The sequence below is a fragment of the Leopardus geoffroyi genome, chromosome A3 (genome assembly GCF_018350155.1).
Source record: "Leopardus geoffroyi isolate Oge1 chromosome A3, O.geoffroyi_Oge1_pat1.0, whole genome shotgun sequence".
Classification (NCBI taxonomy): domain Eukaryota; kingdom Metazoa; phylum Chordata; class Mammalia; order Carnivora; family Felidae; genus Leopardus; species Leopardus geoffroyi.
Window position 1 is genome coordinate 121,148,933 of NC_059336.1, and position 14,522 is coordinate 121,163,454.

The 14,522-nt window shown below is 38.0% G+C and overlaps 1 protein-coding gene across 1 annotated transcript in view; it reads right to left on the reverse strand.

The window, feature by feature from the left end:
• Window positions 1–14,522, reverse strand: part of LOC123581434 (translation initiation factor IF-2-like) — a 43,420-nt gene that overhangs the window by 22,793 nt on the left and 6,105 nt on the right. Inside the window, exons 3-4 of the mRNA XM_045447492.1 lie at window positions 6,108–6,179; window positions 82–158 (exon numbers count right to left, since the gene is read on the reverse strand). Coding sequence (XP_045303448.1) covers window positions 98–158; window positions 6,108–6,179 — 133 coding nt within the window. The 3' untranslated portion in view covers window positions 82–97. The remainder of the gene's footprint in view (window positions 1–81; window positions 159–6,107; window positions 6,180–14,522) is intronic.

Consider the following 14,522-nt stretch of genomic DNA (forward strand, 5'->3'; position numbering starts at 1 on the left):
AATATTCTAAATTGAAATGGGATCGTACACATGCATTGTAACCTATTTTTTCCAAATGATATGCCATTAATGATCTCCTACTTCATAGCCTTCAAATTCACTGTTGTTGTTGTTGTTGTTGTTGTTGCTGTTGTTGTTTCCATAAAACTTTCATAATTCTGGAAAAAAGATGGCAGCTTGAGAAGACATGGTTGATTCCTTTCCCTATTTCATACACTCCCTCCCCCGCAAAATGGCCAAAGAAATATAGAGTAAGAAAAATTCTGTATCAGCACTGACGATACAGAAGAGAAACATACAAATAAATATCAGACACTTTGAGGAATTTTACTAGATTTAGGGCAGATGGTATTAAAGAGTACCCAGGGTAGACTGTCGGATTTAGCAAATAAAAATACAAGATATGCAGTTAAACTTGAATTTCAGAGAAAGAATAATTTTTTAAACTATTGGCTCATGCAATATTCATTGTTTAGTATTTGAATTTAACAGAGCATCCTGCATTTTGTCTGGCAATCATACAACCTACTCAGAGGTTCCCTGAAGGAACTTCAAGACCAGGAAGGCAGGCAGGCAGGAAGGAAGGAAGGAAGGCAGGAAGTCAGGGAGAAGCTAGAGCTTAGGTGTGGAGGGACAATAGTTGGGACTGAAAAGCATGGTGGAGCTGACCAGAAAAGCTGCATCTGGTATACCAATTAGTTGCTAAGAATCCTGTGGGTTATAGTATAGCCCTAAGCTCCTATCATGTCACATGATATTAAGTTGTAGAAAGCCTATAAGCTACAACACTGCTTAATGGTATTTTGCACTTTGTAAAACATATATATATATATATGGATACGTATATGGATACATATACACATATACATATGTATATATCCATATACGTATCCATATACGTATCCATATATATATATATATATGTATATATATATATATATATGTTTTATGCATTAAAAAAGTCTCAAAGGATATGTACCAAAAAGTTAACAATGGTTTTCTCCAAGTAATTGAAATGTGGATAACTACTTTTTCTTTCTTTTTTTTTAATTTTTTTTTTTCAACGTTTATTTATTTTTGGGACAGAGAGAGACAGAGCATGAACGGGGGAGGGGCAGAGAGAGAGGGAGACACAGAATCGGAAACAGGCTCCAGGCTCTGAGCCCTCAGCCCAGGGCCTGACGTGGGGCCCGAACTCACTGACCGCGAGATCGTGACCTGGCTGAAGTCGGACGCTTAACCGACTGCGCCACCCAGGCGCCCATTACTTTTTCTTTTTATTTATATTTTATAATTTTCTTAAAAATGTATATTACCTAGGTAACTTTTTAAAAGTATTGTGTAAGTCTCTCATTGATGAACATACGCTTTTCAGTAACTATAAAATGAGATTGCAATTATAAAATGGGCTTTAATATTAATGAATGTGTAGCCTAGATAAGTGAGCACTGAGTTTCTGCTGGGTCCCAGGCCCTGTGCTGCAAGCTGGGGATAGAGATGAATTGGACACACTCTTGGCCCTCCAAGAGTCTAAAGGCCACATTCCTTGGTGAAGTTCCTTGGCTCTCGGCCTTGCTGGCTCTGAAATCCCATTTGTCAGCCCATCTGTGATCATCTCTCATGATTCAAATTCACTGATGAACAAACTAGGATGATGTATTAATTTGTGCTGAGAATGATCACAGTCACATAGGCCAGAACAGCACTCCAAGCATGACCAGCACAGTTTTTCCTTGTGTGGTGACATAGGGAACCAGACTGTGATTAGAATACTGCTTGCTAGGCCTGGAATCAAAGTAGGGGCAGGCAGTAACTGGAAAGTTTAATGGGAACTGACTCAAGCAGGCAGGCAGTAACCTTCTCAATAAACATGGCCTTGCCATGAACTATAAACACAAGTCTGAGATTCTCTCTTCCTAGGACAATAGTAGATGGATGGGCACTGCCAAGTACTATCTCAGAGATTCTCCTTTAATAAAAATCTCCCCAGACTAACAAACCTCCATTTCCTTCAGATTGCACCCTTAACATCTACAGTCATATTGCTCAGAACCGGAGCCATTCCATTTCTTTAAAGTAATTTCTAACTATTTTTTCTTATGCAATGTTGTATTTTGACAGTTTAAGTCTGAAGATTCTTATTTTCTTAATTTCCTTTCATAAAAGGCATTTTATTTTTTTTATTATTTTTTTACATTTATTTTTGAGAAACAGAGTGAGACAAAGCGTGAGCGGGGGAGGGGCAGAAAGAGAAGGAGACCCAGAATCTGAAGCAGGCTCCAGGCTCTGAGCTATCAGCACAGAACCCAAGGTGGGGCTCAAACCCACGAACTGTGAGATCACGTCCCGAGCCAAAGTCGGACGCTCAACCGACCGAGACACCCAGGCACCCCTTGTAAAGGGCATTTTAATATGCATTTACATACAACAAACTTCTAAACATTAAATGCATTTTTAAAAGATATTTCAAATCAGGAGGGGAAATAATGAAGAGTTTTTGTTGAAGAAGTTAGGAACCATCACACGAAAAGGCCTTCACCAGCTGCTCACTTGTTCCTCAATCAGGATCATATCGGAGCAAAATTCTTATGCTCCAATATGAATCTGAGCCCCTACCACATTGGGTAGAAGACACCAGGCACAGCTGTCTTTTGAGGAGTCGTAAAGGAGTTGCCCCTTGGTGTAGTGTCCTTGCTTGCCCACTTATCTATTCAAATTTTCTGTAATTGGAACCAAAATCCATACAATCCACTTAATGTTCCGAGTTCTGAAGAACATGGTGTAGCCACTGTGGATTATCCAAAAAGCAGACTAAGCATATCTTAGGGTACTTGAAGCAAAGGCATGCCTTGATCATGCATATCTGCATGTGTGCAAACATGCACACACTGTATTCATGCATGCATGTGCGGGTACACACACACACAATTATTTGGAAATACTTCAATATTCAAGAGTTAAAAAAAAAAAAAGCATTGCAATAATCACCATGCAAAATGACAAGATAAACAAATCATAGAATTGGGACTTCCTGATTTTAAAGTTTAGTGTATACTGGTGTTTTGTTTTAATTTCACACATGGGTACTTCAATTTTAGGGCCTCTAAACTCTTAATCCAATCTTGATGACATTTATTCTAGTATAAATGTTTTTACAACTCCTAACATGAGAACCACCTGATGTTCACATTCATCAAGCAACTATATTTATGTATTCCAAATTTCAACATTTCTCAGCCAGTGGATACATTCCTGACTCCTTCTAAGAAGCCATGAAAAGTTTTTCACATCTCACTTTCATCATACACCAAAATAGCTCTTAAAGTTAATTAGAGTTTTGGGCCAAATACCCAGTACCTAACCATTGATTATTATTTTCTAAGTATTGAGAGTTCAGTGTGAGCTTCTAGTACATGTCAAAACCTGCTCCCTGTGCTGAGACTTACTATATGAATGACAAAACAAATCAATTCAGACTGTGCACTACATCAAATTAAAAGCCAGGCTAAATTTGAAGGACACAAAGTTCAAGGACATTTTTGTAAATCCCTAAGAAGTTACCATAACTTTTCTTTCTTCCTTCCTTCCTTCCTTCCTTTCTTTCTTTTCTTTCTTTCTCTCTTTCTTTCTTTCTTAGAGAAAAAGAGAGAGAGCATTAGCTGGGGAGAGGGGAAAAGGGAGAGAGAGAGAATCTCAAGTAGGCTCCATGCTAAGCATGGAGCCCGATGCAGGGCTTGATCCCATGACCCTGAGATCATGACCTGAGCCAAAATCAAGAGTTGGATGCTCAACCAACTCAGGTGCCCAGAAGTTACCATAATTCTAACTAAAATTTGTTGGTTGGAGGATAGAATTTTATTTTTATTTTATTGTTTGTATATATGTATATATTTATTTATTTTGAGAGAGAGAGCGGGGGTGGGGGGGTGGGAGGGGAAGGGGTAGAGAGAAAATCCCAAACAGGCTCTGCACTGCCAGCAAGAAGCCCGATGTAGGGCTCGATCCTGCAAACCATGAGATCACTACCTGAGCCAAAGTCAAGAGTCAGACAATTAACAGATTGAGCAACCCAGGCACCCCTAGAACTTTATATTTTTTGTTTTAACTTCTAACAGTGTCACTGTCACTGCTCTGGGAAAGAACACTAAACTTAAAAAGAGAATGCTAGAGTTGTAATATAATTTCAGTTACTCTCTCTTGTCCCAAATGATAAATCAAACAGCTTCTCCTTAAGCATCTGAAAAAACTAAAATATATCGTGGCCACCATAACAAAAGTCCCAAAGACTCTTAGCATATTGCAGAGACATTTTGATATTTATTTTTTTTCTTTCATAAGAAAATTGGCATCAGTGCCAATGTCTGCCTGACAAAAATATTACAGGAGAAATCTTTTGTCATATGTCAGGTTTATATTGTTCCTCCTTTCCTTTTTTCCTCCAGACATTAAATGCCAAAATCACAAAAGTAGATCCAGTCAGACATGTTTACACACTTTGATTCTATCTCCCTGACTGCAGTTGATTGGAACAGGAGTGTTCCTAAGTTGGACCATCAGAGTTTCATCCCAAGCAATTTGGAATTGGAACTGAAAGATTCAACCTTATTTTAGGTTGCTAGATCTATAATATTTGCACCTCAAAGAACTAGAAAAAGAAGACAACATGAAGCCCAAAGTTAGTAGAAAGTGGGAAATAACAAAGATCAGAGCAGAAATAAGTAGTAAAAAGACAATAGAAAAGGTAAACGAGGGGTGCTTGGGTGGCTCAGTTGGTTGAGCAGCTGACTCTTGCTTTCAGCTAAGGTCATGATCCCAGGGTTGTGGGATCAAGCCTTGCATCAAGCTCCATGCTGAGCATAGCGCCTGCTTAAGATTCTCTCTCTCTCTCCCTCACCCTCTCTCCCTCCCTCTCTCTCTCTCTCTCTCTCTCTCTCCCTATGCCCCTTTTCCCCCACTCACACTCTCTCTCTTTCTAAAATAAAAAATAATAAAATAAAGAAAAGGTAAATGAAACTAAGAGCTGGTTCTTTGGAAAGATAAGTTGAAAAACCTTTAGCTACATTCACCAAGAAAAGAAGAGAGAACACTCAAATAAATAAAATTAGAATGAAATAAATAAAATAAATGAAAGAGGAGACATTACAACTGATACCACAGAAATACAAAGGACATGAGACTACTCTCAACAGTTATGCCAACAAATTTGGCAACACGGAAGAAATGGATAGGGGCACCTGGGTGGCTCAGTCGGTTGAAAGTCTGACTTTGGCTCAGGTCATGATCTTGCAGTTTGTGGGTTTGAGCCCCACATCAGGCTCGCTGCTGTCAACGTAGAGCCCGCTTTGGATTCTAAGTCCCCCTCACTCTGTCCTTGCCCTGCTTGAATTCTCTCTCTCTTTCTCAAAAAATAAACATTAAGAAACATTTTTTAAAAAGAAGAAATGGATAAATCTTAGAAACACACAACCTACCAAAACTGAATCATGAAGGAATAGAAAATCTGAATAGATTGATTACTAGTAAGGAGATAGAATCAGTAGTTAAAAACCTCCCAACAAACTAAAGTTTAGGATCAGATGTCTTCACTGGTGAATTCTACTATCATTTAAAGAAGAATTAATCCTTCTCAAACTCTTCAAAAAAATATTAATAATAAGAGGAGGGAACATTTCCAAATTCATTTTCCAAGGCTGGTATTGCCTTGAAACTAAAACCAGAGAAGGACACCACAAGAAAAGAAAATTATAGCCCAATATTTTGAACACAGATGCAAAAAATCCTCAACAAAATACTAGCAAACCAAATTCAATAATAGATTAAAAGGATGATATACCATGATCAAGTGGGATTTATTCCAGAAAGCAGGGATGGCTCAACATTCACAAATCAATCAATATGATACACCACGATAGCAAAATGAAAGAGAAAAATCATATGATCATCTCAATAGACGTAGAAAAACATTATACAAAATTCAACATTCATTTATGATAAAAACTCTCAACAAAGTGGGTATAGAGGGAATGTACGTCAACATAATAAAGGCTTTATGTGACAAGCCCACAGCAACATTGTCTACGGAACAAGACAAGGACGTTTACTCTCACCTTTCCTCAACATAACATTGGAAGTCCTGGTCAGAGCAATTACGTAAGAAGAAGAAATAAAAGGCATCCAAACTGGAAAGGAAGAAGTAAAACTGTCACTATTTGCAGATGACATATTATATTGGAAAACCTAAAGACTCCACCAAAAAACTTTTAGAGTAAATGGATTAGGTAAAGTTGCAGGATACAAAATCAATACAGAAAAATCTGCTCTGTTTCTATATGCTAATGAGGAACTATCAGAAACAGACATTAAGAAAATGATCCTATTTACAACTGCATCAAAAATGAATTAAATACCTAGGAATAAACTTAACCAAGAAGGTCCCAAATATAAGTTCTCAGTGGAAAAAAATAATGAAAGCAAAATTCCTAAGTTTTATGTAAGCTTTATAACTAAAGCATCTGTTTATGTTTTCTTATGCTGAAAAAAAACAAAACAAAACTTAACCAAGAAGGTGAAAGACCTGCACTGATGAAAGAAATTGAAGGAGACACAAATAAATGGAAATATATTCTATCCTCATGGATTGAAAGAATTAATATTGTTAAACAATCCATTCTACCCAAACCAATCTACAGATTCAATGCAATCTTTATCAAAATTCCAATGGCATTTTTCATAGAAATAAAACAAACAAAACTAAAATTTATATGGCACCACAAAATATAAAAAAACCCAAATAGCCAAAGCAACCTTGAGAAAGAACAAAGCTGGAGGCATCACAATGCCTGATTTCAAACTATACTACAAAGCTATAGTAATCAAAACAATATGGTACTGGCATAAAAACAGACCCATAGATCAATGGAACATAACAGAGAGCCCTGATATAAACCCACACATATATGGTCAATTAATTTAATGACAAAGGAGCCAAGAATATACAATGGGGAAAGGAAAGCCTCTTCAGTCAGTGGTGCTGGGAAAACTGGACAGCCAAATGCAAAAGAATAAAACTGGATCGCTTTTTTACACCATACACAAAAATTAACATAAAATGGATTAAAGACATGAATGTAAGACCTAAACTCTGAGAAGACAACATTGACAGTAAGCTCCTTCACATTGCTCTTGGTAATGATTTTTTGGATTTGACACCAAAAGCAAAGGTAACAAAAGCAAAAATAAACAGGTGGGACTACATCAAACTAAAAAGCTTCTAAATAGCAAAGGAAACCATCAACAAAATGAAAAGGCAACATAATGAATGGGAGGAAAAATTGCAAATTATGGATCTAACTAGGAGTTAATATCCAAAATATATGAATTATTCATATAACTCAATAGAAAAAAATTCAATTAAAAAACGAACAGAGGATCTGAACGGTCATTTTTCCAAAGACGACACACTGAGGGCCGACAGGTACATGAAAAGGTGTTCAACACCACCAATAATCAGGGAAATGCAAACCAATGAGACACCACCTCACATCTGTTAGAATGGGAATTATTAAGAAGAAATGACCAGTATTGGCAAGGATGTAGAGAAAAGGGAATCCTTGTGTATTGTTGGTGGAATGTAAACTGGTGCAGCCACTATGGAAAACAGAATGGAGGTTCCCCAAAAAATTAAAAATAGAACTGCCATATGATCCAGCATTTCTACTTCTGGGTATTTATTCATAGAAAATGAAAATATTAACTCAAAAAGATATATCACCCCCATGTTCATTACAGCATAATTTATAATAGCCAAGATATAGGGGCACCTGGGTGCCTCAGTTGGTTAAGTGTCCAACTCTTGATATCCACTCGGGTCATGATCTCATCGTTCGTGAGATCATGGCCCATGTTGGGCTCTGTGCTCTCAGCGTGCAATCTGCTTGGGATTCTCTCCCCCTCTCTCTGCCCCTCCCCTGTTCACTGGAGTGCACATGTGCATGCTCCCTCACTCTCTCAAAATAAATATAAACATTTATAATAGCCAAGACATAGAAACAATCAAAGTATCCATAAATGGGGGCACCTGGGTGGCTCAGTTGGTTAAGCGCCAACTTAGGCTCAGGTCATGATCTCACGGTCCATGGGTTGAAGCCCCGTGTCAGGCTCTGTGCTGACAGCTCAGGGCCTGGAGCCTGCTTTGGATTCTGTGTCTCCCTCTCTCTCTGCTCCTCCCCGACTCATGCTCTGTCTCTCTCTGTCTCTCAAAAATAAACATTAAAAAAAATTTTTTAAGTATCCATAAATGGATGAATAAATTAAAAAATGTGGTATAAATATGTTTATATACAATGGAATATTAGTCATCTATAAAAAGAATGATATCTTGCCATTTGTGGCAACATGGATGGTCCCTGAGGTCATTATGCTAAGTTAAATAAGTCAGAGAAAGATAAATACCAGTATGATCTCACTTATCTATGAAATCTTTTTTTAGATTTGCTTAGACAGTAAATCTTTGTTCTTATCACAAGAAAAAAAAATTGTAACTATGTGTGGTGACAGTTGCTAACAAGACTTATTGTGGTGATCATTTGGCAACACATGCAAATATCGAGTTTGTATGTGTTTGTATACAAAGTTATATGCCCATTATATCTCAATGTTTTAAAAGAATTTACTGTATATGAATTGGTAAAATTGGAATACCATAATATGTAAATGAACAGAGAATGTGAATAATTCACAGAAGAAAGATTACTTTTTTTTTTTATTTTTTTAACGTTTATTTATTTTTGAGACAGAGAGAGAGCATGAACGGGGGAAGGTCAGAGAGAGAGGGAGACACAGAATTCGAAACAGGCTCCAGGCTCTGAGCTGTCAGCACAGAGCCCGACACAGGGCTCGAACTCACGGACCGCGAGATCATGACCTGAGCGGAAGTCAGACGCCCAACCCACTGAGCCACCCAGGCGCCCCGAAAGATTACTTATTAATTCATAAAAGTATAAAAATGTTGACCATCAAGTTAGATCATAATGACCTAAGAAAAACAAGTTAAATTGAAAAATTATTTTGCCTCGTAATTACAATTTTTAAATGTAGATGAAATATCATTTTGAGGAGGGTGTAGTGGAACTGGTCCACTCCTACGCTGCTATGACGGTAAATTAATAATAGTCTTATAGAAACTATCAATAATTATTTTAATGCAGCAATTACAGTTCTGAGAATTAATTTTAACGATGAACGCCAAAAGAAGGAAAAATGGTACCTATGAAAACATTTATTGTGAAATGTTTTTTATATACGTTTAGGTGTTTAGAAAGAAAATGTAATTTATAATAATGAAAAATTAAAATCAGCCAATACCAGGAGAATCATTAAGTAAATTACAGCACTTTAGTCAAGAGAAAGTATGCAGTTTCTAAAGATAAATGGGGAAAATACAGAAGATATGCTATCATGGAAAAGTATTTATGACTTTACCTTAAGTGAAGAAAAGCTGAAAATTATGCGATGAATCAGTCAAATAATAAGTATATTTTTAAATACACAAATCCTAGGAGGAAAATGAAAGAGGTTTGAGTTGTTGTTATGATGCAACTGCATTATTTAGAATCTACCTGTACTTCAAAACTATAGAATTATTAAAATAATGCTGTTTGGAAAATAAAAATAAAATGGAATAAAACCCCTTTTTTTCTCAAGAAAAAAGTGAATTTTAGAAAATAAAAACATTGCTGGATATGGGGAGGTTGGTCAACAACTTTCTTAAATACCAACACAATGCTGGCATTTTCCAGAACAGAGAATTGAAAACAGAGTTTTCAATTCCCTTGCAATTATTTTTTAGAACAAAATGAGAGATGGAGAGATAAATGGATGCAAAACATTTACACAAAGATTTTCACTAATTACTTCTTGATGAAAATAATAGGCAACCTCTTAAAGATGACTTAGTCTGGAATCTATCTATCTATCTACCTATCTATCTATCTATCTATCTATTTATTTATTTATTTAAGAGAGGGAGAAAGCACATGTAAGTGAGGGAGAGGGGCAGAGGAAAATAGAGGGAGAGAATCTCAAGCAGGCTCCGCACTCAGCACGGAGCCTGATGTGGTAGCTGGATTCCACAACCCTGGGATCATGACTTGAGCCAAAATTAAGAGTCAGACACTCAACCAGCTGAGCCACCCACGCGCCCCTCGTCTGAAATCTTTTAAAAAAATTTCTCCTCCTACAAATGAGTGAATTGTAGGAAGCATTTCAAAGTGGGGTAAAAATTCTGTTGCTTCAAATGGACTGTCTATAACATTGGGCAGAAGCCAGGCACAGGTAGGTACATACTGTGTTTCACTTATGTAAAATCTAGGCATTGGCACATTTACAGTGTGTATACTTTACGATCTGCAAGTTATACCTCAATAAAGAAGAAAAAAAATGTTCTGTAGTCAGATCGTTTCACAGAATTGAAAATCAGACACAGACATTAAGATTTTATTTTCCTTCAGCTGTCTATTTGGAATGTAATGAAGCTCTTCTAAGTATTTTGAGTAATCTGACCTTACTAAATTACCTTGGGTCAATGTGGGTGGTCGCGAATGGCAAGATGTTCATTTAATTAACTGCTATGGCTCACACTGGCCAGACTGAGTGTACATCTTTAAGGCCACTGCTTCTACTCCTCTTCAAATGATCAGGTGGGATTCTCCTTAAAAAGTATTTACATGACAGACTCTTAAAGGAAAATAAGGAATAAGACCATCTAAGTCACACCCTCCAAATCCATGGCCAACACAGAGAAGAGGAGTGCACTGTGGCATGAATTCCTGACTGCAGTGGCAGGAATCACATGCTCCAGGAGCATGACACCATGTGTGTCTGACTGCACAGTGGAACCTGACCTACTATTTGCATCTTCATATTTTGGGGAACTGTTCTTCCAAGATAAATTACTTTGGAATTTCCTACTCATGTATATTTAATACAGAGAAACTGCTAATGCTGTAATATAGTGAGAGGAAGTATTGTAGGGTAGAAAGACCATGGTCTTGGTAGTTATAAAAATAAGGATTCAAATTCTAGCTCTTCCACTTTCTAAATATGTGATTGTGGAAAAATGATCCAATTTATCTAAATGATAGTTTCTTCACCTGCGAAGTGCGGTTTATAATACCTGGCATGCACTGTTACCTTTTGTTAGAGACTATATTTATATGTATATTTATATGTGCCAGGCACACTAGGCAAGCAATGGTCGTGGTGGTTAAATGTTAGGAAAACTGGATAGCAGCCATTCTCATCACTTATGGCTGAATGACTTCATTCAAATGCTGTACTTTTTTTGACACTCAAGTTATGCAAAAAAGGCACAAACATCCACCTGTTGAGGAATGGCTTCTAAGCTTCAATTAATTTGCGAGTAAGTCTATTGTTGTGCTTCTTTGCCCTCCTATGTGATTCTACCGAATTAAACATTTTTAAACTATAGGTACTCGAAAAAGAACAAGGCCTATTTATTGGATACATGCAACACAAAGGGGAAAACAAAAGAAATGGCAAACAGCACTAAGCACCCAATCCTAATCTCCATCTGAGTCCCAGTGCAGAGATTCCTCTGGGTGGAGAATTCTGGTCATTCTGCCCTCGGGTGGATGAGAATGGCAACCATGCTGAGGTTGCTGACACCATTTTGGGCAGTGATTTAATTGCCCTAATTTTTAGATGTTCATCTTGTTCTTGAGGTAAATCAAGACAGGGCAAGTTATAAGGGTATCATCTAAATGAACAAAATGTGGCCTCCCGTTTGCCAGGGATCTACCCTTGCACCACAGCAAATACAGAACTCCATCTCTCTCTCTCCTGTGAGTTGGGGGGGGGGGGCAGTGTAGGGGCAGTTGTCTTTCTTGTATTTCATTGGCTCAAGATATTATCTTACTTAGAAACAAGAAAATGGTAATTCTAGAAATAAAAATGTTTGTCCAGCTAGACTGGGCCACGTAGTACAAAATGATCTGATCCACTGTAGGTTTTAAACAAAAACATTGTTGCTATCAACCCAGAATAGCATAGCCTGTGTTTCTCTATTTAAAAGGGAAAAAAGAAAAATCACAACAACTGGGCATGGGAAAACTACCCACACAAGACTGAGGCCTGATTTTACCTCTTTCCTTTCATACCAACCAAGGTTAGATGATCACAAACAGATCCTTACCCTGCTTCCCAGAATTGTTGTGAGGATTAAATGAAATAACAAAATTACTCCATCAAGTGCAAAATGCCACATAAATACTAGTGAGGTTATTACAAGAAGGGAACTGGAATCGCTCCAGGTTTGTGCTGGAGACGGCAGCAATGAACTGAACAGACAGCTGGGCAAATGTGCCAGACAGGAAGCACGTCTGACTTCTGAATACAGGCTGGATTCCCTTTCTCTGAGCTACACCTGCCAGACTGGAAGCCCCTAGTGCTTCAGTCATGAATGGGCACATCCTGTCCAGAGCTCTAGGGCCTTGCCCCAGTCTGGCCTTTGGCTCCACCCTGCTGTGCTGGCCCAGAGCCAAGTCTGGGCTGACTTCCCCTCTAATATGCCTGATACTACCTCTTGCAGTACCATCAGGCCTTAAGCCAGCATCTCAAGTTTTGCATGACACAAGCGGCCCAATAATGAGAACACTCCTTCCTGCGTGCTCGGGAATTTCCCTTCCCTCCTCTTTCCCCTTAAATCACTTGTATTTCCGCTTCTTCCATATTTCTCATCTACGCCAGGGCTCCAAAATAGGATGCAGGAGGTTACCAAGCCGGTAACAGGGCAAAGGAACCAGTTTGGCCCATTAACCATGCCTCTGAATTGGGTCAGCTGCTTCTACTACTGCTAATTCCTTGCTAACTCCTTGTTTCCAGTAGCTAAAACATGATAGGTTCTTAATAACTATCTGTTGAATGAAAACAAATATCAAATTAATGAATCGGCAAATACATGCCAGATGAAACCCTAAGCCTTTTCCAGGACCCTGACTTCCCATATCCCTGACCTGCTTTTCAACTGCTCTTATGGTCAAAATACTAGGGCAGCCTCAGCTTGGTTTCCCAGATTGACTTTGACTTTATGTTCTATATGCACAAAGAATGACTGTCAGCACATCTATTCTTTTGTGTGGGTTTTGAAAGAAAAAAGAGACTAAAAAAGAGACAAACCTCACTTTCCAGCTATTTCTCAGAAGAAATAGAATCATTCTGATAGAATGTGTGCGGGTATGTCTGTATCTGTGTGTGTGTGTGTGTGTGTGTGTGTTCAAGAGTAGTATAGAGATATTTTAAGGGTTTTTTTCCTACAGAATAAAAGAGACACCCTGGCTAAAAAGCTCAGTTGCTAACAATAGAGGCAGATTACTCCCACCAAAGACAGAAGGTAAAAGGGGCACAGCTTTAGATTCCCACTGCACAATGCTCCTATCTTCAGATGCCCTAACGATCAGGAAGGTAGAGCAGGTGTTTCTGGTGTTCAATAGTAGTTTAATACTGCTACATCTATATGAACCCAGATGATAGCAAACAATCAAATATACGTGTAATGCCAGAAGGAGATGAGAGAGAGAATGGGGCAGAAGAAAAGTATTTGAAGAAATAATGTCTGGGATGCCTGGGTGGCTCAGTCGGTTAAGTGCCCAACTCTGAATCAGGTCATGATCTCAAGGTTTGTGGGTTTGAGTCCCATGTCGGGCTGTGTGATGACAGCGCAGATTCTGTGAAGAGTCTGCTTCAGATTCTGTGTCTCCCTCTCTCTCTGCCCCTCCCCTGCTCATGCTCTCTTGCTTTCTCTCTCTCTCTCTCTCTCTCAAAAATAAATAAACATTAAAAAAAATTTAAAGAAATAATGTCTAAGATTTTTCCTAATTGATTAAAGACAGAAATTTGTAGATACAGGATTGTAAATGAATGCCACACAGAACAAACAAACAAACAAAACACTGGTGCACATCAGGGTCAAGTTACTGAAAGTCAAAGATAAAGAGCAAACATTGAAAGCAGCAAGAGAAAATAGCATATTACATAGAGGAGAAAATGATCTGATCAACACCTGACTTTCAGTGGAAACCAAGAAGCCCAGAAGAGAATGGAAAAACATCTTTAAAATGCTGAAAGAGAAAAAAACCCTGTCAATCTGGAATTCCATATTCAGGGGACATACAATTCTCATATGAAAGTAAAATAACATTTTTGGATAAAACAAAGAAGACTTGTACCCAACAGACCTGCGCTACAAGAAACAATAAGGGGAGTTCTAAATTATTTATTTATTGCATTGTCTTGGAGATTTACTACTACTGGAGGCATTACATATGAGCTCTAGATTCTCATAGCCTTCCTACTCTATAGGATAGATAATTTATTTATCTCATGGGATGCTTAGACTCTGAAATTGCTTATGTTCTCTATTATAGCCTCTTCCCACCATTGTGGGTTTGTTCTGAGGGTAGACTGAGTAGGAATGGGGTTAAGGATGGAATCTAATTAATTAAAAC